The sequence below is a fragment of the Colletotrichum scovillei genome, assembly GCF_011075155.1.
Source record: "Colletotrichum scovillei strain TJNH1 chromosome Unknown Contig00003, whole genome shotgun sequence".
Lineage (NCBI taxonomy): Eukaryota > Fungi > Ascomycota > Sordariomycetes > Glomerellales > Glomerellaceae > Colletotrichum > Colletotrichum scovillei.
The window spans coordinates 1,805,238-1,831,367 of NW_023336261.1; the positions used below are offsets into that span (position 1 = coordinate 1,805,238).

At 57.2% G+C, this 26,130-nt stretch overlaps 4 protein-coding genes across 4 annotated transcripts; 1 reads left to right on the forward strand and 3 right to left on the reverse strand.

The window, feature by feature from the left end:
- Positions 1-1,902: 1,902 nt before the first annotated feature.
- On the reverse strand, positions 1,903-8,352 carry HER10_EVM0007903 (uncharacterized protein; the record flags this gene model as incomplete). Its single annotated transcript, XM_035477443.1, has 10 exons — positions 1,903-3,037; positions 3,087-4,822; positions 4,874-4,939; positions 4,992-5,010; positions 5,072-5,130; positions 5,185-5,250; positions 6,844-7,355; positions 7,407-7,900; positions 7,949-8,221; positions 8,276-8,352. 10 exons carry the CDS (start codon positions 8,350-8,352, stop codon positions 1,903-1,905), a joined length of 4,437 nt encoding a protein of 1,478 aa, XP_035336257.1.
- Positions 8,353-9,121: 769 nt separating this feature from the next.
- HER10_EVM0007628 (legume-like lectin family protein) lies at positions 9,122-11,276 on the forward strand. The gene is made up of 2 exons (XM_035477180.1): positions 9,122-9,492; positions 9,544-11,276. Exons 1-2 carry the CDS (start codon positions 9,383-9,385, stop codon positions 10,784-10,786), a joined length of 1,353 nt encoding a protein of 450 aa, XP_035336237.1. The 5' UTR covers positions 9,122-9,382; the 3' UTR covers positions 10,787-11,276.
- A 260-nt stretch (positions 11,277-11,536) lies between these two features.
- HER10_EVM0008323 (metallopeptidase family M24) lies at positions 11,537-14,505 on the reverse strand. The gene is made up of 5 exons (XM_035477850.1): positions 13,803-14,505; positions 13,609-13,685; positions 13,289-13,415; positions 12,103-13,224; positions 11,537-11,991 (listed from the first exon to the last, which is right to left on the reverse strand). Exons 1-5 carry the CDS (start codon positions 13,853-13,855, stop codon positions 11,781-11,783), a joined length of 1,590 nt encoding a protein of 529 aa, XP_035336294.1. The 5' UTR covers positions 13,856-14,505; the 3' UTR covers positions 11,537-11,780.
- Positions 14,506-15,770: 1,265 nt separating this feature from the next.
- Positions 15,771-19,751, reverse strand: HER10_EVM0005566 (fungal specific transcription factor). The gene is made up of 5 exons (XM_035475176.1): positions 19,050-19,751; positions 18,248-18,995; positions 17,572-18,201; positions 17,134-17,518; positions 15,771-17,084 (listed from the first exon to the last, which is right to left on the reverse strand). Exons 1-5 carry the CDS (start codon positions 19,369-19,371, stop codon positions 16,260-16,262), a joined length of 2,910 nt encoding a protein of 969 aa, XP_035336049.1. The 5' UTR covers positions 19,372-19,751; the 3' UTR covers positions 15,771-16,259.
- Positions 19,752-26,130: the final 6,379 nt, after the last annotated feature.

Sequence of the window (26,130 nt, forward strand, 5' to 3'; positions counted from 1 at the left end):
GCGACCTCATCATCCTACCGCACGCCTTTGCACGCATCAGCCCTACCTGCGCATCAATCGCGGACCCAACCCAACACACCCTCCACCTCTTCGCCGACGCCTCGTTCCCCGGGCACAACCGGCACAATGTCCCCTCGAAGCCATCCGCACCAGCAGGCGCCGCCGTCTTCTGGAAGCCGTGGCCGTGTACAGACCCCGCGGACCCGTGGCACGCCCGCGCATTCCAGGTCCTCGCGTGCCGGACCTCCACCCAGGCAGAGCTCTACGCCGTCGTCGCGGCCCTCGAGACGGCGACGCTGCTGGCCCACCTGATGCCGGACCTGCGACGGGTGACGGTCTTCTCCGACTGCCAAGACGTCATGAACACGCTCGCCGCGGCGGAGGGCTCGTACCCCGGCGCCCTGGACCCCCTCGTCCAACGCGCCTTTGAGGCGTGCGGCTCTCTGCGGGATAAGAGGGACATTAGGGTCGCTGTGTGCTGGTGTCCCGGCCACGTCGGTATCCTTGGTAACGAAAAGGCCGACGAGCTGTCGAAGGAAATCCGACGGTACAACTTTAGGCATTTGGTCCCGACAGAGCAGCCCACGCGCGTGAGCGGGTACGAGATTCCGTTCAAGTATCTCGAGAGGGCGCGCCGGGGGCACTGGTGGAGGGATGAGGCTGATTTCGAGTGGACGGCGAATATGCCTCGTAAGCGGTTTTATCCGGTGGCTGCTGGTAGGGAGTGCGACGAAGAGGCATGGGATGCGGAATACGACGACGAGGCATGTGGTGAAGCTTATGGAGATGCGGACTACGATGATGAAACTTACGACGATGAAAACTACGATTATGAAGACTACGATTATGAGGCCGATAATGGAACTTACGCCGACGAAGACTACAATTATGACGCCGACGACGAATTCTCCGACAGCAAGTCCTCCGACTTCGATGTCTACGACGATGAGGTATCTTCTCGCACGCTCTCGCTACGCAGCTACTCGTCAGCCACGCAAATCCAGACAAGAAAGCGCAAGCGCTCGGCGCCAGACCTACCAGAGTATCCCTGCAAGAGACAAAGGACAGGCCGACTCGAGCACGGCATCAAGCAGTCAAGGACACTGGAATGGACTCCAAGTCCAGTCTGAACTCGCTCCCGCTGTACTCTCAGAAGGTGGCGGGAGTACCAAGAAGCACACTGTCATTGGTCTCACCTTGTGGAAATCTCCACAGCTTCTGATACCTCTGCAACTTAGAAACCCCCAGCTAGTCGCTCCGTTGGCTGACGTACCGGTATGTGTTGACATGTAAGCCTCGAGGCAACTGGTACGTGGCAGACAGACTCACTCGGTAGACAAGTAAAGAGCAGCACCAGGATACATGTTACGTCCCATGCCGGCCGAGATCTTTGGTGAGGAGCTTCGCCAACCTGGAGCCAGGTTCGGGCGAGAATCGCAGCACCAGACTTATAGATCAAAATACATCAATAGGGCTCGCAAGCTCACTCGGTAAAAACATCACAAAACTATCGTCATCAAAATAATTCTTTTGGAGAGTCTATAATCCTGGCCCCATGTAGTGAATATGCAGAGACCACACGCGCCGTCCGCCCAGATACAGCCAGCCCGCCCAATGCTAAATGGAAATCCTTCACCAAAGTCGGGCCATGCTGTGTGTGACACGACACCCTTTTCAGTTGCTCACAAAATACAACACCGCTTTTTCTTTGTTTCAGCCAGGCCCGTTTTCGGCTCGTAAAAACTCCAACCATGTCTAACTATGTGGGGGAAATCGGCTCACACAACCCGCGCGCCAGCAGTGTCCCTTGTATCATCGTGTCTATAATTACAGTTAAGAAAAAGAAGACGGAGACTGCCTACAGTGGCAGCCCGCAGTCGATCGTTGGCAGGGTGACTCTGCCTATTTGCGCCGCCTCGTCTTGGGCGCGGGCGCGGGTTCGGGCGACGGCTCCACGGCCTGTCGCTTCTTGGCGGTCTGCTTCTTTGGTCTCGGAGGCGGCGGAGGCTCCGAGTGGAGATGGCCGAGCTCCTCCATGGCCGTGGAATTCTCCCACGCGAGGCAGCGGTAGTTTGTGGGTTCGGGCGTCGGCTCGTGCTGGCGGCCTCTGGTGCTCATGCGCTTGGAATCGCGCCTCTTGCCCTTCTTCTCCTTCTCTTCCTTCTCCTCCTCCTGCTGTTGCTGCTCCTCGGACTCCGCGGAGGTGAGGTACGTCTTGCGGTTCTCCATGTGCTGCACAATCTTGTCCCGGAACGCCACGATTTCTTTCCGAAGTCGCAACTCGTTGAAGCCCCGCGGATCCAGCCACTTGAGGAGCTCGTCGACCTGCTCCGGCTCGCTATAGTAGCCCCACTGATGGGCGTTGAAGACGCTGGTGGGACCCTCTTCCAGCTTCTTCCGCTCCGGCACCGTCATGGAAAACTTGGTCTGGTACTCCGCCTGGTACTCGGGATCGGTGTCAATGTACCCCTGGCGCTCCAGCTCGTCGGGGCCTTGCACCCATATGCAACCGTTGGCGTACTCGGCGGCAGCGGTTGAGCTGTCCGGGAGCCCCCCGTACGGCATGCCGTTGCGTTCGAACCAGTAGTACCGGTTCCAGAATCGGTCCTTACCCAAGACACGGGTCCGGCCACAGTCGGCTTCGCGGAGGTCGTTGTCGATCACAGCGATCTCGTCTTCGCACTTTTTGATAAAATCCTCCTTCTTCTGGATATCCTTGAGGACCTTGATGAACTGCTTCGACTGCTTGGGTGCCTTTGCGGCTTCGGCGGCCTTTTCTTTCCGCTCGAGCTCCTCCTTACGCTTGCGTTGCCTCTCCGCGGCGCGGTCGTTGGCGCGGCGGAAGTTCCTGCGGGGTGCTCCCTCCTCGTCAGAGTCGGCCACTTCGTCCTCGGCGTCGGCGGCGTCGGCTGCCGACTCGTCTGCGTCCGTCATCTTGACGTCCTCGTCTGCCTTTGGCTCGGGAGGTGGCGACGGCGGCATGTTGTCGGGGAGCATGATCTTGCGCTGGTCGTTGAGAGCACGCAGTTCCTCGATGCTGTGAGGGTGTCAGTAATGCATTCACCAAAACGTCTAGTGTCACCTACGCCTGCTTCCTCTGCCGCTGCCAGTCAATCTTTTCCTTGCGGAACGCCGTCATTTGCTCGCTGCATTCCTCCATGTAGGTACGCATCGCCTTGGTCTGCGTTGTGAGCATGCAGATGATCTGCAACGCCTGCACACGGTAGTTGACGTCGAGTCGAGCATAGTGCTCCTGCACCGTCTCTTGGGTGGGATCCTCGTCGGGGGGACACAGCTGGGCGAGCAAATTCTCGCACTGCTCCTCCATCCTCTCATTCTTGGAGAGCTGGTGCAGCAGACCGACGACGATTCTCTCCCAGCCGCCGTTCTGAAAATTGCGTTTCCTGAGCTCCTCAATCCAGTCGTACTCTTCAAGGAGGTCCTCGGCGCGGTGCTTGATCTCAGGCTCCACATTCTGGCTTTCCTTTTCCGCTGCCCGCGCCTCGGCCAGCAGCCTCTCGGCCTCGGCTTTGGCGAGACTGCTTCGTGTGGCTCTTGCAGGCGGCCGGTCGGTTTCCGGGGTCGGCTCCTTGGTCTCCTCCTCATCATCAGAGTCCTCAGAGTCCTCCTCTTCGTCCTCTAGCTCGGGCAGCTGGACATTCACCTTGCCGCCGTCTGCCTCGGCACTCACAATTTGCTTGAGCACCGCACAGTGGATTTCCTCAAACAGCTGGACCTTGGTCTCCTCTGATGCTACAGACATGGCCTCCACAAAGTCGTCAAACGTAAACGAGTCGAGCTTGAAAATTTCGCAGTACACATTCAGCGTATCCCACGTCTCCAAAAACAAGCCAATCGACTTCATCGACAGCTTGTCGCGTATGCTGGCGCTGCCATTCACGGCCACGTCGGAAGCAGTCGGGGGGTCGTTGCAGAGGAATGCCAGGGCGGGTCTGACGACGCCCTCTCTCAGGGGCACCTGGAGATCCTCAATGGGGTACTTTGGCGGTGGGGGCGGCGGCGGTGGCTCGGGCGCAGTCATGGAGTGCGGTAGCGGTTGATTCCGGAAGTTGAGCGGCAGCTGGAAGGGGTTCTTGTGCGGCGGGGCGTGGAAGATGCCGGCCTCGGACGCCATGTTTGGCGAGCCGTTCTGGCCTTGGGGGAACTCTGGCGATTGATGCTTGCCCTTTTGGCTCTTGAATGCGGGCTTCAGCTCGGGCAGCCGCGCAGGGCCGTTCTGGATGGCGCCATTGACACCGTTGGTGCCGTTACCGTCCTGCGTCGGCGTCTGGCTGGCGCGCTTCTGGGCCTGCAGCTGCTTCCTCTCCATCAACTTGGTATCGTAGCGTAGGTGAGGCGGGACCCGGGAATCAATGTGGTACTGTGCCGCCACATCGTGCTTCACGAGCCACGGCGCTCCGTTCCATGCCTCGCGCGTTACCGTCTTCTTGATAAAGGAGCGCAGAACCGACTTTGTGAATATTTTGCGATCGCGGAAAATGTGGTCGTCGTCGACCACGGCCTCGATACCGGGGCGTTCCTCCAAGCTGACCGTATAGCGTGTGTAAGGGGCGGTCTGGGTGCCGTCTGGCAAAATCTTGCCGCCGAACCGGGTCTTTTCTCGCACGACGCCCTGCAATCTCTCGCTCTCGGCCGTGCTGACGGTCACGGCCTCGCCCGGGTAGTAGTCGGCTCTGAACTCGTCAAACACCAAGTCGACAAGCGCATCGATTCGGGACACCGTTTGGAATTGGACGCGACGCAGGACGGGGCCCTTGAGAGCTTCGGGAAAGGCTTGCTCCACCTCCTCGGCACCGGCGAGCTATTGTCATGTCAGCAGGTTTGCGCGGCAGTGGAAGATGGCGGGACGCACTTCGCTCTTGAGTGCTTCGAAAAAAGTCAGGCCGGAGTGCCCTGTGATCTGGCAGATGAAGCGCCGCTACGCGCTGGGGTTAGTCTTGGCCCGAAGCCCCACCTGGCCTGGGACGTACCTGTTTGTAGAAATCCATTCTTCACCGCATTAGCTGAAGCCGAAAAGGAAACAAAAAATGACGACAGAAAAAAAGCTCACCTGGTAAGATAATCCTCATATTGGGCAAAGACCTCGCCGGTCTGTGGGATATGCCAGACCTGGGGGCCTGCATCAGTATTCGTCGCATTATTTGTGAATGTCACTCTGCGAACCTCTGAATTATCATCCTTGACGTCCTTGGGAGCCAAGAACTGCACCGGTTTACGCTTGAAGAGAACCTGTACCTCCAGTCAGCGATCTGCGACCCCGGAGAGCGCGTCGGGAGGCCGTACCATGTTGGCGGTTGGCTACAATGGCATGGCCCAAGATTCGAGGTTCCGATTGCGCGGTGGGGCTGAAATCCAGCCAACCTTGTCTTCAACCGTACAAGTGGTCTTATAGAACCTCGAGGACCATTTGCTGGGCAAAAGAAACGCGTTGTGGCGGTCTGGCGGGTGTGTTGTGGTCGCGGCCGGAGCGAGCGGAGGCGCGGTCGTGGGTGTCGGGCAGGGGGAGGACGGGTCGGCGGGTGCACTTACACGCGAGACTCGCGGGGGACGCGGTGCGGCTCGCAGATGACGTGTCGGAGATGGCTGTATAAATGACGATATCGATGGTTCGTGGTTGTGGTCGCGGGTTGGTGAGAAAACGCGCAGCCTGCGAGTCGTGGGTGAAACGACGGGGGAAAAAAACAAAAGGTGGGAAAGGAAGTGGTGAGCTTTGGGGGGGAAGGAGGAAAGGAAAGGGAAAAAGAGAAGAAGGGCGCCAGTGAAAAGCGGTCCTGGCCCGCTTGGCCCGTTCGGCCCACGGTGCCTCCGCATCCCATCTCCCAGGCGCCTGCGCACCAGGCCTCCTTACCCTCCTCCACCCGCCACGACTCCGTCCGCCTCGGGAATCCCACAACCGCGTCGGCCACCCGCGAATTTGTACTCGTTGGGCTCGCCATGGCTGGGGCTTTCGATTGAGCACTCAACTAGCCACGAACACCACGATTTGATCGATTAATGCCGTGATATGTCTTGCACGTCTTCCGGTCCCGGCGGGTAGCCTAATTTTCGTCAATTACCTCCTCGGGGCCAGCTCCGGATGAGCACCGTTCTACCACCACATGACATATAAACGTGATTCAACGTTTCCATACAAACTGCTACATTATTATGGACTCGTCTACTTAATTATAGGTGTGACCGACACGCAGCGCGACCTCTCGGTCATGATATCAACGCCGGGACGGTCCGCCGTGGCCGCTCCGGGCCTCCGGGCTCCGTGTAAGTGATTTTGGCGCAATTGCCTCGTACCGCAGTCAATCACTCAAATTCCGATAGTGCATCGCCCAAACTGTGCACGACAAGTGTCTGTTTTGTTCTTTGGCTTGTTCGTGGTATACAATGGGTTGTGTCCAAATGGCCCACGACCCCCGGTCCCCCTGCTCAGCCGTTAGCTCCAAAATGGTAGTTTCCCTCCTGGCAAGGTACTTGTGGTGGAGCTGGTGCTGCTGTCAGCCTCCAGGCACGTGAGACGCGGGTTTTCATTGGCTCCCGCCAGCTAGGCCCCCACGGGACCAAGCGTCTCTTTTAGACCTCCGGCAACTCAGTGGCACTGGCACGTAAAAGTTTCACCGTATTTTGTCTCGACTGTAATTCTGTGTCTTCCTAGCAGGTAGCAATACACACATTCTATGACGTGAAATAGACAACCATGAATCCGATCCAGCTACCGACCACGCCTACAGCGCAGTACGAGCTGGTAAACATGAGTGGCAGGAACTCGTACCGCTTTCCAAACACAACCTGATGGAGCAGCGAGCAGTAAAGAATCAGCGGGATGCTGACGGCAATGTACAACGTGCTGAACCGGTCCAGCAAGAAAAACCTCGCCTTGCGCGAAGCCGGGGCCAAGCGGTCAAATACCATGAGGAACAAAACCAGCCAGAAAATGGTGTACACCGTCTTAATTGGAAACTCGGCCGAGGTGAAGAGCAGGGGAAAGAGGGATACGTGGCCGGCAACCGCCAGCGGCCGGAACGCGCCAAGGTAACGACGGTCCTTGAGAGCGATGAGGCTGAAGGGAATGATGACCAAGAGAATGGCCTTTTCATGCACATGCCATCCAAAAAGGAACGAGGCATAGCCGCAGAGCGTTACCGCCCCGATGAAGGCATCCCATGTGGGAGGCGCTTGGAAGAAGAGCTTGATCAATGGCAGCACCTGAAAGAAGAGCGTCAGAGCGAAGCAGGTCCGCGGGGTGATCTCTGGCAAGACGGCGAAGGCCGTGTCTCCGACGAGTCCTCTGGTGACGCTGTTGATTGCTTCGGCCTTGACTGGCAGGTTGAGGCGGGGTGCGGCTGCAGCGTGTCAGTCTATTGCGTTGATAGCTTTGGGGTGGTCAAACATACCATAGATGAGAACGCGATCGGCAAACGAGTAGAGCGCCCAGATGTTGGGAGCCCAGTAGGCGTGGCAGAGGCCGCGCGAGAAGGGAAACAGTCGGCTCATCATCTGGGGGATTTGTTCCAGTGCGGCAAACGGGCCAAAGGCAGCAGCAAAGATGGCCGCAATGCCGCCGCCCAGCTTGACGCAGTTGAAGAATTGAATCTTAAAGATGGACTTGGGCGAGAGGCAGTATGCGCGCAGCAAGAAGACAAAGTAGGCTGGCGCCAGGTACAGGTAGATGTGCTTCATGCACAACAACGCGGCAAAGACCAATCCGCTGCCCAGCAAGCCCGACTTGGACCGGGCCAGCACGAGTGACAGGATGAGCACTCCGTACATGGCACCGTTGTACTGGAAGTGAATGTGGTCAATGATGAGGAGGCCGGGCGACAACAGGATGGAGATGGCGGCAGCTTGGGCAGCCCGTCTCGTGGGACCGGTGGCAGAGTCGATGAACCTGGACCTTAGCTTACAGTCGATGCGGTGGATACACAAGCAAACTTACCGCTGCAGCGCGTAAACGAGCACCAGCTCAGAAATGATGACGGTCCATCGCTGGAAGTAGACCGTCTGCCAGCTATCGTATTCCAGGTTGTAGAGCTTGAGCATGGCCGGGTCGACGAGCTTGGCGACCTGGGACATGGCCCACTCAAAGTAGGCGAAGAAGGGAGGGTAGTCGAGGGTCCATTCTGACGTCTTCTCGTAGTACCATTCTGATATCGGGAGGCTGTTGGTGATGGCGAGCCAGTTGCGGTGGACTTCGAAATCGGTGGATTTGCTGCGCGACGTGTCAGCTGGAGTCTTTCGAGCTGGAGGGGAAGCAGCCACATACTAGGCCGGGAAGAGGAGGACTTTGAGTGCGCCGGCGACGAGGGCACACTGCGTGAGGGTTGGATACGATTCGGCCATTGTGGCGCGTTCGAGAACCGGTCAGTAGGGAATCCGCATTGATCTGGGCGGTGCCGTGAGAGCTTCACTGGAGTGGTCAGTGGTCGGGAGGTGGGAGGAAATTCACAGGCCACCTTGGTCGGTGTCGTCAGGGGTCCTGCTCAATGGGAGGGAGCTGCAGCTTGGTATTTTTTTTTTGGAGAAGGGGCCATGGGCAGGGGTGGACGTTGGGCCCGTGCGACATCGCGGTGAAACCACAGTTGCCGTCTTTTGGAGACGCGACGGGACTCTTTAACGATACGTACTGCCTTACCCCATACAAGCCACATATTCGAAGCCACAATGACAATGGCAAAGAAGCTCCCCGCCACGTCTGCAAGGAACCGAGCAGAAAGTGTCTTTCTTTTCCAGAATCCCTTTCGCATTCCAGCTCGGGCCATGCAACTCCAGGTTGGTGGACCAGGGTCCCTTTATTTTCGCCAATGTCTCCAGCAAAGCTCTTGGGCACGCTCTGAGACAGCGAAACAGAATCCAAGCTCGTCGTTTGGAGTCTATCATCACGAGACTCCGCGACCTGAGAGACATTGAGATGATGCATAGGGATACCATCGGCCTGCCGCTAAAGCTGGTTTGATTGCAGTGCAATTGACTTTGCTCAAGAATCCAACGTCCATAACGCTAAAACGCCCCGTCCAAAAAGGGCAGTCCAGGAGCTTATCCGCATAGCTGGCTGCTGCTGCTGCTGTCTTGAACGCTTTTTAGTGCCAACCTGTCCTCAACCCACAGACACGCACCATCAACCCCTGCTTGGGAGTTTCTCGACTTGGCGGGTTTCCAACCACATTGTTCCCACGCTTTTCTGGATCCCATCGTCGTCTGCACTTTTTTATTTTTCCTTCCATTCTGCCCGCATTGCAGGACCTTGCATTCCTGTATTTTAATATACAATTGATCGTCCTCGTGGGCATACGGCCGGCTTCGTTGTTGCACTTGATACCCCCATCTCCCCACACATACAAGGTAGCTCCCGCGCTGCCTCGAACCACCCACGATGCGTGTGTCGCAAGCTCCCCTGAGCTCGACGCTCGCCCTCTTGCTCGGTGCAAGCTTCACACAAGCTCAATACCTCATCAACGAGCTCAGCTTCGGCTACTCTGGCAGGTAGGACTTCCAGTCAACCCCCTTGGCGCCACTGTCAGCTAACTTCAACAGCATATCACCAAACAATGACGGCCACGTCCCCAACTTTGTCCTCCAGGGACAACCGAACCAGCCCGAGATCCTCTCCAACAAGATCATCCTGACGCCCGTGGCGCCCGGCAACCAGCGCGGCTCCATCTGGAGCACCCAGAAGGTGATGCACCAGAACTTCATCGCCGACATTGACTTCCGAGCCAACGGCCCCGAGCGCGCTGGCGGCAACCTCAACATCTGGCTCACCAACGGCGGCTCTGCCGACGTCGGCATGAGCTCCGCATACACGGCCGGCCGCTTCGACGGTCTCGTCCTCGTCGTCGACGGCTACGGCGGCACCGGCGGTATGGTGCGCGGCTTCCTCAACGACCGGTCCACCGACTACAAGGCCCAGAGCGACATTAGCCCCCTTGCCTTTGGCCACTGCCAGTACCACTACCGCAACCTCGGCCGTCCCAGCCAGATCAAGCTGCGCCAGACCGACCGCGCCTTCAAGGTCGAGATTGACGGCCGCCTGTGCTTTAAGAGCGACAAGGTCAAGATCCCCACGGGCTACACCTTTGGTCTGACGGCAGCGAGCGCCGACAACCCAGACTCGTTTGAGATTTTCAAGATGGTCGTCATGTCCGATAGCCTCCACGCCGGAGAGCAGCAGCAGCAGCAGAACCAGGGGCAGCAGCAGCAGCAGCAACAGCAACAGCAACAGCAGCAGCAGGCACACGAGCAAAAAGCCAACCACGGCCAGCCCAGCAACCCGCGCAGCGGCAACGACGAACCCGTCGACCTCAACGCCATCCCCGACTCCAACGCCGACACAATCACCTCGTCCAAGGCGCAGTTCGCCGACCTGCACAACCGCCTGCAGTCCGTCAACCACATCCTCGGCACGATCTTCAGCGCCGTCAACAAGTTCGGGCAGCAGGCCGAGAACCGCCACGCCGAGACGTCGCAGCTGCTCGACTCGCTCCGCACCGAGCTGCGCAAGCTCGAAAAGATCAACGACCTCGAGGGCCGCATCAACGGCCTCGAGCGCGAGATCCGCGCCATGCGCACCGACCTGAACCTCCAGATGAAGAGCACGGAGCACTCCCTCAAGGGCTACATGGAGGGCCACCACGCCACCCTCTCGTCCAACATTGTCAAGGCCGCCCCCGGCCACGGCAAGCTGATTGCCGTCATTGTCGGGTCCCAGGTCGTCCTCGCCGTCGGGTACCTGCTGTACAAGAGGAGAAAGAACTCGATGCCCAAGAAGTACCTGTAAATGAAGGGGTGAGAGGGGTGACGGGAGGTCGCAGACGGCGCGGAGATGTCGTTTGGTACGTAGTCGTGCGCTTGCTGCGGCTGTGGCGGTCTCGCAGCATTATGACGATGGCCGGTGGCAGTCAGATGATTCGCTTTACCCTCACTTGTATAAGAAGTGATGACATGAACGACGGGATATATGCAGTGGCCGTGGCCTGCGGCGCTAGACGAGGTGGTGATGGGATGAAGTAAAGATACATAAATATCGAAGCGAAAATGTTTAAAGTTCAACATATGGTCTCGGTCGTTGGAGTGAATCCGTGTCTGCTGATCACCGGGGTGAGAGTGACAAGCCAGTATTGGCAGGACCAGCCAACGACCATGATGGACGTCCACAAAGCTTCCAAGCCCAGGTTCGTGACATGCTACATTCCCCAAGGGGAGGGTTATCTCTGGTAGTGGTCCCGCCCTCGCAATGTTGGCGTCGCAAATTGTGTGCTGCTCCACGGCTCTTGAGCCCTGTTGACCTGACCAATGATTGCGTTCACTATTTTCCCTGTTCATCATCCCCTCGCGTGTCTGAGGAGCTTGAATAAGCTGAAAGGAGAATATGCTGCCCCGTATTTCACTCCAGACAAAGAGAATGAAGATAGAATTTACTTACATCCTCCAAGCATGAACGAGCTTCATGTTCCAAGTGCGCATTGAAAAAAGAGGAGAATCTTCGACACCATGAGAGCCCACGGCGTCTACACTGGACAAGAAACACCCTTTTCATTGAGCCCGCGAACCCTGACAAGCTTAATGATAGCAGTAATACCCAGCTCCCACCAAGGAACCGGACAGATTTACACGACAACACCGTCGCGCATATACACATTACTATCTCTATCTACAAAAGAAGCTATTTCCACGCTCCCAGCAAAACTAATCAAAACCACCTCGCTCACCAAACATTCATCACCGTCGCATCACCGTCATCATCATCACCTCTCACACCCCAAAAAGACATCTCACGCCTTACCGTTGATGACCCGCAACAGCTCCTCCCCCTTGGGCGCCCCCGTAGACAAATTCTCGTACCCGTCGTCCGTGACCAAAATGTCGTCCTCGATACGCACGCCGCCGACGCGGTAGTACCGCTCCAGCACCGCCTTGTTGATGAAGCGCGCGTGGCGCGGGTTGCTGAGGAAGTAGCCCTCAATGTACTCTCTGCAAAAGTAGCTATGTTTCGTATGACTGATTAGCAAGGTTCCCGACGTCTTCGGACCATACCTTATCCACAACTCTGGGTAGGCTGAGTTATTTTCGATCCAGGGGTGGGGAGACACTCACATCCCAGGCTCCACCGTTACAATCATGTTCTTGCGCAGGTACTGCCGTCCCCGGTACGGCGGCGGCACCGAAGCAGCAGCAGCAGCACCGCCAACACCGGCACCGACGCCCGCCTGCGCCATGGCACTCATCATCTCGGGCGTGATGACCTCCCTCCCGACCCGCCCGCCCGTCCCCTTGTTCAGCAGCAGCAGCCTCTCGCGCCCAGAGACGTCGTGCACCTCCAGCCCGACGTGGTGTCCCAGCCCGTGCGGGAAGAAGGCCGCGACGGTGCCCGCATCCCACACCTCGGTCGGGTCTCCTCGGAGGACGCCCAGCTTCAGCAGGCCTTCCTGCGCGACCCGGCTCGCGTGGACGTGCAGGTCGAAAAACAGCGTGCCGGGACGGATGCGCGCGATGCACTCGTCCTGCATCCTCGCCACGACGTCGTACACGGCCCGGCTCTCGGTCGAGAAGCGGCCGGAGATGGGCAGCGTGCGGGTGATGTCGCTCGCGTAGCAGTGCCACTCGCAGCCGGCGTCGAACACGACGACCTCGCGGCCCTCGAGCGGCTCGTCGTTGGCGTCGTAGTGCAGCGTGCTCGCGTTCTTGCCGCTGCCGGCAATGATGGCGTACGACTGCTCCCGGGCGCCCTCGGTGGTGCACCACGCCTGGAAAATGGCCTCAATCTCGCTCTCGTTGCCCAGCTTCAGCAGCCTCTCGGCGACTTTGCGGTGGGCCGCTGCCGACACGGCCGCGGCTTTGCGGATCATGGCGACCTCGTACTCCGTCTTGACGACGCGGGCCTGGTCCGCAGCCGGCTGCAGCGAGGTGGTGTCGACGCGCACCTCGGCGGCCGTCTGGAGCAGGTCGCCGTGCAGCAGCGGCGGCACCTGGTCGGCGTGGAGGACGAAGAGCGTCGAACCGGGCGTCAGGTGGCGGTACAGAAACTTGTTGAGCTGCGTCGTGTAGCGCACGTCGTCGACGTCGAGCTGCTTGAGGCATTCCGAAATACCCGGTGTCGAGCCGAACCAGAGGACCTGGCGCGGCTCGACATAGGGGATCCAAAGAATCAGGCGGTCCGACGCCAGCTCGTAGGTCACGGCGCAGTCGGCAAAGTTGGCGCCGCTCAGGTAGTAGAAGCTATTCGCGTGTCAGTACCTGGACCAGATCTTCAGGGGGTAGACTGCCGTGGGGAGAGACATACTATCGCCGCTGGCGAAAGGTCGGACCCATGTCCGAGTCCTCATAGCTGCGGCTCGGTTCACCGGGCAGGAAAACGAGGCCATCGCTGGCGTTGAGCTCCGCGGCGACCTTGCGGGCGTGAAGTTTAGCTTTAACACAAGGTCAGCATCCCCCCATGGACAAGACGGACACCACGCCCACGACAGTCGCAGACCGGGTACAATAGATGACTAGACGCCATACGAGGCGACGCCATCCAGGTCTTGTCAAGGTCCCAGCGACGCTTGTCACCGTGACCTGACAGAACAGTGCGTGAATGGTAGCAGGGCGCGGGAAGCGTACCGGGAAACTTGGTCGGTATAGGCGCAACCGACACAACCGACTCAACCGGCTCAGCCGACGTCTTGACCTCAATGGACCTTTATTGGCGGCGAAACGCCGGTCAGCCAAAAGCGAACAATGGGAGACCAAGATAGAATACGGGGGCCCAAGGAAGAGGAAAGAAGGACGCTGACGCGCAATGCGACTCCACCTACAGAGCATCAAACTCATCCACCACAACTACATCGTGATCAATGGCGCTCTCCATGGCTCGGTCACGGTGAGGGGTGTGTGATTGTGTGTGTGGGCGGTAGGTATTATTGTCCGAACCTGTCAATAATCGAGGGAGAGGGGCGAGGGGGGGAGCGGTCTGACGTTGCCTCGCAGAATAGTCTTGTTGTTTCTCTTGTCGATTTGGGGATCTTGAACAAGCAAACCCGGGTGTACCTTCTGAACGCAGGGTAAAGTGTAAGGTACTCCGTACAGACAGTAGCGTTGATGGTATGTCGTCTGCGGCTAAGAAACGCACGGATTACGAGACACGCCAATTGGAGAACTGTGGCTCGAAATGGGGGTGGCGCTTGCGTGGCGTGGCGGGTTCTACTACACTTGTTAGTGACAAGGCACCGTAGGCCAAGACTTCTTTTTCGATCCAGAGAGATGGGGCCAGCGGTTCACGGGTACCTTGACAACTGGGGAGGTTGGTTCCCCGAATGCGCGAAATGCAAATGTTTGTTTGGTTGTAAACGGGGGTGTGCTTCTGCAAAGGCAGGCGAGAGGTGAGAGAGAGACTGAGAGAGAGAGGTTCCAACGTCCGGTGGCCGGGCTTTCGTCTGTCTAGCGCAAAGAGGCTCCGCTTGCTTCGGTGCCTCCGAAGGATGCCATGACAGCTTATGGGTCACCGCAGGGCGACCACAAGTTACTGGATCTATCGGGTAAAGAGAGAGGGGGAACCTGACAAACGGTTTTCTCATGATAGGGCGGGCGCGAGCTAGCTAGCTACTACCTTACTCCGTACTAGTCCCGCGTTTCCCCTTCGCTGCGCGAGTCTTGGGAATGGAGAAAGTCTACCTAGTACCTCCAGGTACGCCCGACTATTCTCGTACCGTGTACGGCTAAAAGCCCCCCTTCGGTGCCGAAACGGCGTATCGTGGAAGGGTAGGTGAGAGGCAAAAGACCCAGCGGTTCCTGCGCCCCGCAGTGAGACTGTGATAAGGATTTAGCGGAGATATCCCGTCTTTGGACCACGCTCACCTCACGATCCTAAGCCCTGTTTGCTTCGCTACCTTACGACCTTATACTAGCGTCCCGTCGGCCTCCAATGTGGTCCGTGGAGAAGGAAACTGGTGGTGCTTTTTTTTTTGTTCCTGATGGAAGTACATCCATCTACGGTCTACCTATGAATAGAGGCATCATAAAAGGACTTACACAAAAAAAGCCGCGATCCAGTTACCTCGCAGACAAGTCCTTATTCGGCTTGGTTCGTTCCTGCTGACGGCCCCCATTAGCATCGGTCCCCCGAGCGGGCCCCTGGTAGACCCCAACGGTAAAATGTACTCCGTATGGGTACCCACCAAACGGTCCCCTTCACGATCCCTACCTCAGTCTAAGGTACCGTGCCAGTCGGGATTATACTGTACATGCCCACCTCACCGTCATCGACAAACATGCTTCACTTCCTACGGAGAGAATACCACGAAATATCCAGCACCATACCTTTCCATCAATCAATTCCAGAGCCCTTTCGTACACCCGTACACCTCATGCAATCAATTGGGACCTTGGACATTGAGCTCGTTCCAAAGCAATAGGTAAACGGGGGTAGGTAGGGAGGAAGTGTCTCTCGCATCAGCCCCGTCCTCCAACCGGAACAAGGTGGAGGAGGGGTACCTACTCTCACATTTGTGCAGAGAGAACAATCGTCACCCTTTCACGTCCAGGAATAATACCTAGGGACCTAGCCTTACCTCAGGTCCATGAGGTAGCTTGGCACAATGGGGAGAGCTTACGCCGCGACGCCCCCGCACCGCCGTCCATCGCGCCACGCCTTACGGGATACGGATACTATTCGGCCTGCAAGCCTGCTGCGATGCAGATGCTGATGCGCCTGCAATGCCCTGCACTCCATTCGATGGCGGCTTCGCGGCTGCACCCTCACTCTCGCCCCCCTCGGGGGCCGTTTGTGTCGCAAGTGGGTTGGTCGTCCCGTCCCTGGGCTTGGGGGCGTGTGTCGCACTTTTGTCACTCGTTTATCCCGTACCCCACACATTGTCACCACATCTGCAACCCCGTCTTGGTAATTCCATGTCCCATTGTAACGTATGCTAGCTGTAATGACAACTACATACAACTGCTGTGTGTGAGTGTGTGTGTGCCTACACGCTCTCTGCGTGTATGCCTCCGGGGGCCGTCTCTTTGACCACCCTGAATCCCATAATCCAGGCTCGTGTGAGCCTCTTCACCAATCCAGACATCCCTTGGTGATGATGCCATGCAAACTTGATCAAATCCATATCAAGTATGACCGGAACGCCTAGATCGATACGGCCGTGTCTCCTTTTCCTCTGGTTCAAAAATCCTCTCTGTAAAAAGTCCCCGCCCAAAATAGATCGCACCCTGAACTAGCAGGGCTCCAAATAAATGCTGGGTATCACTAGAAGCGAAATGGTTGCCTATAGGCCCTGATATCCGTTCCTGCCGAGCATGCCTGCCCAGTTGTTTTGGTAGCCAGTTTCTGCGAGCATTCTCTCGATTTCCGCGGGCCGCTGCTGCATGTGCGCTCGTCGTGCCTGTTCGATCCGAGCCGCGTCCGGCATGCCAGAGTAGCCCGAGTGCTGCTGGTACATGCTCGATAGGTCGTAGCTAGACTGGTGGTGTGAATGTTGCTGCTGCTGGCTCTGTCCTTGCAGATAGTACGCGGGAGACTGGCCGAGGAGCTGGGTGTCAATGTCGTCGAATGCGCCGGGCATCATAAACGTCTCCTGCGGGCCGCTGACGTTATTCGCCCCGGGCTTCTGGTATCCCAGTTCCATCATCGGTTGGTTGGGGTAGGCGAACGGATCCTCTGACGGGAACATGAGCGAGTCGAGTTTGCTGATGTGGTTCATGTTGTGCGGCGGCGGGAATCCTTGTGGCGGGCGCTGCGTTGAGCTGGCCGACGTGCTCACCGAGTCCGGCGTCGCCCGTGACGACATGTCCATCCCGAGGAGGTCTTGGATGTTGCTCGCCAGGGACGGGTCCTGGTATCCTGCCTCGGAGATGGGCACACCGTCAAAAGACGCACGAAGCGGTACCTGCGCCATCCTTCCGTGCGCCATCACCACGCTCGGCGGTCGACTTAGTTCCTCGGAGCGGCGCTGGCCCATACCCGGCTGCAGGGCCGGGTGCCCGTGAACCGGCATCGAGCTGGCCTTTTGCCCAGGTGCCGAACGCTTCTTGGTAGGGATTGGCCGGCTCTTGGCCTCCTGGAGTCTCTCCGGTAATTGTTCAAACAGAACCTACCCCAGTTAGTATGCGCGCCAGCTAGTGCCTTGGAGAGAGACTTACATTGAGGGCCTCTGTGACCCTGTCGGCGGCCTGGCTCTTGGACTGCAGCTTCGAGACCATGTCTCTGCCTGCAATGGCATCTTCCAGTACCTCTGCCGATCCAATCTTTTCTGGGTTCTCAATCGAGTAAAAGACGAGGGAGAGGATGGCGAAGAATTCGGTAAACAGCATAAACCAATACGGGCCGGCCAGCACGTTTTGCTTGCGGATCTCAATGCCAATGTGGACAATGTTGCGCGACACGCTGATGCAGGCTGCGGCGCAGGCGTACGAGAGCTCGTCAATGTTCTTGCCCATGCTGAGGCGAGGGGAGACGTAGTGCAGAAACGGGCGGTAGAGGACCAGTTGGACGTGTGCGTAGGCGAACCGCAGCAAATGGCGCACCCTAGACATGTTAGTTAGCTTTAATCAATTGTAGCATGGTGTCAGGAAACCCACCGAATAACCTCCACGGGGCCGTCTGGTCTCGGCCTCCACTGCGCAGGCAGGACCTCGTACCACTCTTGCAACTCAGCCTCGATCCTCTTAATGTTGGCGTAGCTGATGAGGTACGTCGCTCCCGGCTTGTCACCCTTCATTACGCTCTGGCCGAGCCCCTTCAAGGGGTAGACGAACTTGAGAATCTTGGCCAAGATCTCCATCAGGCGGGTGTGGGCGTTGAAAGCCTCAAAAAAGGAGAAGGTGCCCGGCGGTGGCGTCAGGATGCCGTCGTTTGTTATGTACTCGTCGTCAATCTCGCTGGGGTACGGCTGGTCAATGTCGTCGGCGTTGAGCATGAGCGGGAACCCGAGCATGGCCGAGACGTAGATATCCATTTGCCGAATGACCCAGAATACCCGCTTCCGCACCTCCTGCTCAATGATGGAAATCTTCTCGTGCTTCAAGTACCTGTGCAGACCTATGCGCAGGGCCGACCGAAGGGCGATTCCAACAAACGCGTAGCAGCCGCTCAGGTTCGAGGTGGCTTGCAGGAAAAGAATCATAAAGAGCAGGGCTTGCAGTGAGGTGAGGTCTCGGCACTCTGTAATGTCTTGCAAGATGCGCCTTGCGGTATCGTAATACTTCATTCTGCGGCTTGTTAGTACGGTCCGGGACAGGCTTCCGGGGTTCATACCCTTCGTCGACGGACTCCTTGTAGGCCACGGGGGGCGCATTCTCGTCCAGGTTTCTGTACATGCAGCCGAGGGCCATGACGGCGTAGAGGAGACCCAGGAACTTGTGTTCCTCCTTGGTGTAGTCGTCGTATGGCTTCTCGTAGATTCGGTCAAACATTTGGTAAAAGGTCGGGACGTGGACGATGCGGATCAGACACGTCGCGCAGTTGAGCGACAGGTAGCAGAGGCTCTTGGCCACGTCTTTCGGGGGAAGCTCCGGAGCGGTGGACATTGTCGAGTCGAACGGGGAGCTGGCTGCGGATGCTGGCGAGTCCAGGTTGATGAGGCCCGCAGGTCTGTCTGGCCGTGGGAGGAAGGGCACCTTTGTGACGGGGCCCATCATGCCTCGGAAGTGCTCCTTCATGCGCCGCAAGAAGACGGCACCGGACGAGACGCCGTGAAAGTCCCAGCCGCCCTTGTCGTCGAGGTCCAGCTGGCCAATGGACTCGATCATGGACAGAAGCTGGGGGTCCTCCTTCTCGGGAGCTACAAAGGGATCGTGCCTGAGCTTGGCACTCTGGATCCTGCTGTGCTCTCTGTTGCGGAACTCTTGCTGGACGGCCGGATCCAGTGTCGGGTCAGCCAAGTCGACGTCTGGGATAAACTTGCGCAAAAGAGTCTCTGCGCGCTGCAGGCGGCTCTCCAATGCCTCAATGTACTGAGGCGCAGGGTTCCTCCGCCGATTGGAGGGCTTGTCATAAGTGCATTCTGCGGATATTAGTCTTTTGCACCGAGATAACGACACCGGAAAAGGAGGCTCACCGTAGCTATAAACTGAGCAATGGGTGCAAGGCTGCTTTCCATCGCACTTGATTTTCTTGCGCCTGCACTCGTCGCAGGCTCTGGTGACACGACGACGCTTCTGCACAGGGGCGTTGGATCCAGCTTCGCCGGGCTTTTCGTCCATGTCTGAGCCAGAATGGGCACTTCCACTTGGAGAAGGCGGCTCCTTGACTGGCCAGCCATTGGCAGAAGGGGCTGCGGACTCGTTGTCTGACATGTTGCCAGAAGCGTGGGAGTCTGGAGGTGAGTTGTTGCTGTTGTTGTTGGTTGCGGCCTTGGCAGGCTGAGATGGAGGGCTCATTTTGGCAGTCGACAAAACAGGTCGCCCGTTGGAGCTGTCCTGGGGTAAGCTTCAGGAAGCTGACAATAGTTGCTCCAAGGTAGATGTTGGTGTTGGTTGTGGTTGTGATGGTGGTGGTGAGCACCCGGTTCTCGGTGTAAGTGCAGTTATGGAGGACGAGCTCTTTGCATATTTGATAGTACAAGGGTCGTGGTCCGATAAGCCAACCCAATCGCTAGGAACGGCTTTCGGACTGATCAAGTCTTGAACATGAGAAGAACGAAACGTGTGCCAAGACTTCGCGGGGGATGGAAGGAAGATAAGTTTAAACAAAAACGGGAAGACCAGAGAGGAGCCGGGGGATCTTTTGCCTCTTTGCTGGGCTCGTCTGGGCAGGCCGCAGCTGGGGGGGGTGGAAGGGCCCTTGTTTAAGGCCGAGCAGGGTGCGGTACGAAGCAGCGGTGCAGCAGCGGTGCAGGGCCACAGGCAGAGAGAGAGCAAGAAGGTGTGTGTGTGAGAGGCCAGGGCAGGTGTGTAAGTCGCGCGGAAAGCTGAGCGCGAGGAATAGGATGGATTACGTAGCGGGTAGGTAGCGTCTCGGCCGGGGTTGGTTGAGACAGCAGAGTACACGACTCGAGGGTATGGGGATTCTGGTCCCGCACGGTGTAAGGTAGTCCCGCAGTCCCAAGTCCCAGTAGCGCGGTCGAAAGATACGTATTCGACACACGGGGCAGGACGCAGGACGTGGACCACGATCTGGCGGGCAGGCGGGTAGGCCCCTGGTTGTGATGATGGTGCTGGATAGGTGGTGGGTGGTGGGTTGTGCTTCTTCTTCTTCTTCATGGTAGAGGAGGGGGTGTCTCTAAGTCACCCAAGTGAAGTCGCGGATAGGGTCAACAAGAGAGGGAACGGAGACAATACGAAACCGTCGCAAAGGGGGATGGGGAAGCTAAGACGAAAAGGCGATAGGAATCGGTACGAGGATGAGGTGGTGGTGGTGGAGGCCGAGGGGGGGAAGAGGAGGGGGAAAGGAAGGCTCAAGAGAGAGGCATGTACACTATCCGTGGGAAGTACTCCGTACATGGACGATGAACAGGGGCGACCATAAGGCAGACCAAGTAGGTAGACCAATAAGCCAGAATGAATTAAGGTAAGGCGAGCAGAACAACAAGAGAGAGAGACAGAGCAGCACAACTGCCAGAAGCAGCAGCAGCAACACTAAGTTCGCAACAGCATGGCTTGGGATGGCTTGGTACCCTTTGGGGGGTGGGCGGAAGCATCAGAGGGACAAGACTTGGAGAGACTGGGAACTGCACCAAGAAAGGGCCCGCCGACGGGGGACCGGGAGGGGGGGCGTATTGGCAGGGGAGATGGATCATGGGAGGTACAGTATGATGGCAGAAGATGGACGGCAGTCACTTTTGGGTCTACCATCTGTGACAGGCAGTGAGAGTTGTTGCAATGGGTAGAGCAACTCCGCGGAAGGCACCTTTTACTGAATGGAATCCATTGCCTACCTACCTGCCTTAGTACGCCATCAGGATATGAGTAGTTGACTATGGACGACAGAGCGTGTAAGAGGTGCTGTGGTTGCTCTTTGTCCGCATGTACCTTTCCGCTGGGAGGAGTGGGAGGAACGAGGATGCTGCAGCAAATGTGCGGAAAGCCAAGACGAAACAAAAACGGACGAAGAAGAGCTCAGGGTTGTGAGGTTGGCGGCTGCCTTGCCTGCATGCGACTGCGACTGCGACTTTTTGACTTTGGCCTCTGTTCAGGAGGGCATCCTCAATGGGCAGTCGAGGCAGCGAAAATCAATGGTCTGAACAACCGGGCAGTAATTCACTCCCAGTCTCGATTCTCGGCTCTCGCTTCTGTCGGGATTGGTGGTGACTTGAGCGCCGCGTTCCAAGGGCCACGCTTGTTCCCGTGTTAAAAGCGCCCGTTCTAGTGGACAGCCCAATGACGAGATGCGAGTTCGCTGGGGGCTTCTATCTTAAGCAACTCGAGCTAGGCAATCTTGAGTTAAAAGAGGCCGGGTCACTAGTATGTGGTATCTGGTGCGTGCCATCTGTAATCAGAATGGGAAGGGTTCTTTTGCAAGAGACTCCGAACGGGACTAGGTGCTGGGCTTCTGATTGTGTTGTGAATAGAGGGTTGCGGTGGGCAAAAACATGTCATTGATGATGGCGACATGTTTCTGAGGATATCCTATGGTCCGTACGGATACCGCGCGCGAAGACCACTATGTGAGCACCGAGCATGCGCAACTGTCTCCAGTCGGCGAGTAATCAGACTATGTGCGGTAGATAGGAAGAGAGTGATAGTACTGCGTATACGGGGCGAGCGAGTCGAGTCCCTACCCGGCCCCGGTTGATCTGCTCAAAAGAGGAATTGCAAAGGAAAAAGGGCGGAGTTCCTTCGGGAAAGGAATGCAGCCCAGTTTTTTGCTCAAATGGAGATGCATCTGGAACCGATGAGAGGGACGTGAGAATGGGCCAGTTTCCACTTGGTCGAACCGATGGTGCTACTGCATAGAATCTATATGTCAGTCAGTTGCAACTCGCAAGGCCATGCATGCTTTGCGTAGTTGGTGTTGGAGTCTTGGTATGTTGAAGAGGGGGTATGGAATACTTTGCAGAGAGAGAAGGGTAAAAAAAAAAAAAAAAAACCTATGCGGCGCCAGCGGCGTTCGTGCATGCGTTTGGATGCAGGGTGGAACCGGGGGTACGTATGCCTTTTTACCCTTTGTGTATTTTCGTTGTCTTCAAAATCTTGCTCAAGACCAACCGTTGGCTTGGATTTCCGTGCCATTCGGTCCCGTACCGCAATTGCAGACCGCCACGGAATGAATCATCCCGCCCGGCCTCGTCCGGTAGATCCATCGCTTCCAGCCTCCAAGTCTGACGGTCCACCACCTGCCGCCGGTACGTGACCGTCGTGCCCGTTGTGACCCGACAGCGTAGGCCAAGTCTTCGTAGCTGCTTGGAGACGTGGAGGTTTCAATAGACAAGGGCGCTTTGTCTTGCCTTGCCAGTCAGGACTCGGTAGACCACTTCAACTGCCTCGTCTTCTTTTTTCCCCCTCCCACAAGGGCCAGTAACTGGAACGGGGGTGAAATGAAAAGTCAGGCTCTCATCTCAGTCAACGCTGACTTATTGAACTCACACGCCAGGCCCGGGTTCTCAGTTGACGGAACACGCGGGATGCTATTGGTTCGGAGGCGCTTCCCAGGAGACCCCCGTTTGAGCTTCGACGGGGAGGACCCCCCCTTATGCACTGCGGGCATAGCTGCATCTAGTCCAGTCCAATGATCAATCCAGCGCGCAAAAGGGAAGGGGAAAAAAGAAGCTTGAGAGCCCGAGTTGTCAACAACCGCCAACCCCTACACCTGGGAGTTTGTCAGTGCTAAGGCTCATCGAAACAGTCGGTCCCGCGAGTTGGCGGAGGACGCTTCCAAGCAGGCACTGACACGCAGCTTCGGTTTCCAACATGTCGGGGCAAAGCCTGCTGGCTCAAACCGCCCGTGGATCTGCTAACGAGCCCGCTGCCCCGTCACCCGCGAGCCTTTCAGCCTTTAGTCCATCCCATGCCATTGCATGAGAATGGCGGCGGTAGGTATGGTTACGGAGCTCAGTCATTTTGGGTGAGTGGCCCAGTCATGTCCTCTCATGGTTCGACGACAGCATCAATCTGCGATTGCCTTTTCATCTGCGGCTAGTGCCCCTCTCTCGGTCCCCACTCGTAACCCGAACAGCACGCCGCAATCTTCCCGAGGTCGGGATCGAGGGTCCAATGCCTCGTTTGTATCTGCATCGCGGCGGTGGAGAGATCAGAGCGATTCCGCGATATGTGTGTGTGCGTGTGTGTACGACACAACGTAGGCCACCGCTGTCGAGGCGTGTAATGTGCAAGCGAAGCAAGGGGCGGCAGAAAGAAAGCGAGCACGTTGCTGGGACTCTTGAGCGATGGAGGGGCTTGCCAAGGGCCAAGAGGAGACGACGACGACAACGACAACGATGGCGGCGAAGGAGAGTAAACGGTCTTGACCGACGGCTCTTTGGACGAGTGTCATGAAGCAACTGGTCTGGTTTGTGTTTGTGTGGGCACATGGCTCACGCCCCTCTTGGAACACCGAGGGTTTATCGCCAGCGATTTTTGGGGGTTGATTCCCCTCCCCCCTCCCCTCGCTCTCCCTGGTGCCCCCGGAGACTCTTGGCTTTTCTTGCGGGAGCTCCGTACTTTGCACGCCTTGTACTTGGTGGCATCGCGAGATTCAATCCAGCTTGAGGCCCCCCCTCCCCGTAAGGCCGAAGCGACTGCAGACCGGTGGGATGGAAAACGCATGGAATATTCGAAAAGGGCTTCGTTTGTGGATTGCCGTCGCATGGCGGACGGGACGTCGTCAAAATGGACCGCCCTACAGAGGAACAGGGCCCAGGGCTGAGGGAACGATGAGGTTCTGAAGTCTTGGCATCCGTCATTGGGGACGTGTCTGTGGTGTATTTTGACGACGAATTTTCTGTTTTGGCGGGTTAGGTGCTCTCAGATTGGCGTGGCCTTTGGTCCATGGTGGGAGGCCAGCAGAGTCCCTGGGGGGGGTGCTTGGACTGGGGGTGGGTGGTGAGTGGTGAGTGGTGTGGAGGAGGGAGAGGAACCACCTCACGGTTCCACACCTCGACACTGCTGGGCTGACCGGGCTGGAAGGGAGGTGGTCCGCGGGTGAGGTGCGGGCATGTGGAAGGTGCTCAGTGTGCCCAGCTCAAAGACCAAAAAAAAAAAAATGTCGTCCACTCCCACTCCCACCAAAACGCGTCAGCCCAAGAGCGGGGGGCAGTAGGTACGGAGTACAGACGGTACAGACGGCGCATGGAAGGGGCGGCACATCAGGGAATCGGGACAGCAGGCAAGAGCTTCCTGGGTCTCAAAAGTCTTGGCACGCTCGATTTCCTTCGTTTGCCAAGACTTCCACCCCGCCCCTTCGCGCTTGCGCTTGTCTTGACAACATGCATCGAATATCAGAGAGCCTCTTATGGATATCAAACAGATCTAGATACTGCCAATTGCCAGCGTTTTTCTCGCGGTTTTTTTGCGTGCAAAACTGGCCCAGGACGCCCTCGGTCGGTCGCCGACTCACCACAAGCAGACACCGCAGGCACTTGGTTGGGTCCCCCCCTTTTTTCCTCTCTCGCTCTCTCTCTCTCTTGCAATTCAACGGAACTTACAAACACACGCCCCCAGGAGTGAACGGATTGGCTTTGGCCTGACAAAAATCAAGGAAACGGGCCACGTTACCTTAGGTTTCTTTCCCCTCGCGCGCGCGCCCTCGTGCGGTTCGCCCGTCCTGGTTATTTCCGCAAGATTTCGTGCAAGAAAGAGAGAGAGAGGAAAGACCATTCAATGCATGTGCTGGCCACTAGGAGACAAGAAGTCGAGACTATTGTGGGGCGCACTGTACGAACAAGTCACAGTGCGAGCGAGCAACAAGAGGGAAGGCACACCCACACACAATACCTTCCTACCTTACCTCGCCTCAGTGAACAACACACCCCCAGCCCCTACCAGGACGAGACGAGACGGGGAAGAAGGTGGCAGCCGGTGCAAACCACCTCACCTACACTTTCCCAGTCGAGTGTCGCTAAAAGTCGCCAGGGTACGTATCTTTCACCTGCACTTCACCTCACCTTACCTCACCTCATCTTATCCCACATGGTAATAAGGTACGAATACCTTACGGATAGAATGGTGGGAAACTTACCTACCAAGTGCCAACAGACACAGACACAGACCATGGGCAGCCGCCCCGTCCTCGTCCCAAGGTATGGCTAACACCAATGTGCCAGAGAAAGCCACTCATCATTGGGATCCGACCCGTCTCCTTCACTGCCACCAGCTCATATCCTTTGCCTGTCTCGTGTCTGGTGTATCGGAATGGTCATCTCAGTCAGTCCAGGCTCAAAGCTATCGAGACTTTGTACACACATCAGAGTACCTGCGCAGGGGCCACCCGACCCGACCGCAACGCTACGAATACCTATCTACATTTTCTCGGTGCTCACAAGTTACAACTCGGCCCACCAAAGAGTGACGCGATAATAGCAACAGCGCCCACTTCTTGGGAGCCAGGCGACTGGCTTGCGGCTTGCAAGCTGCACAATCATGGAATGTCCCGAGCAGGCGTTCCTGGCACTGACGCGGGCAATCCAACGTCCATCAAAACGTCCAATGTCGCTGGGCCTCGTTATGGATACCCTCATGACTCTCGACTCACATGGCACTTTTGCTCTGACACTTTCAACCTAACCTTTTTTTTTTTCTCTCTCTTTCTTCTGCTCGCTATCCTTCGCAATCGTCCCGCCATGGTATCCGTCGAGCTCATAATCCATAACCTGACAGGCCCAAGGCCGAGCGCTCAAGGACGCGCTCCCACACTCAATCCTATTCCTCCAGGACCCTGACCTTGCTCCGGCCCTACTAATCCCAGCTTGAACCTTGGGCCCGAACCTGGCCATTGCACTCCATCTTTTATTCCCTCTCACTTATACGGTAGAAACAGAGAGTCCAGAGTTGCCCCGACGGCACAACCTTTGGACGCCAGACATTTTTGTCAAATCAGGGCTGTCGCCTATACAATCATACACTGGAAACTCGAGCTGAATCTGAGACTGCCATGCAGGGATCATTTGCAATTTGAGGCCCGTCAACGCAGGCCAGTCAAGATCGAGCCCATCTCTTGAGCGGAAACCAAGCTTGGATGACTCGAGATCAACGGCATCGATCTTA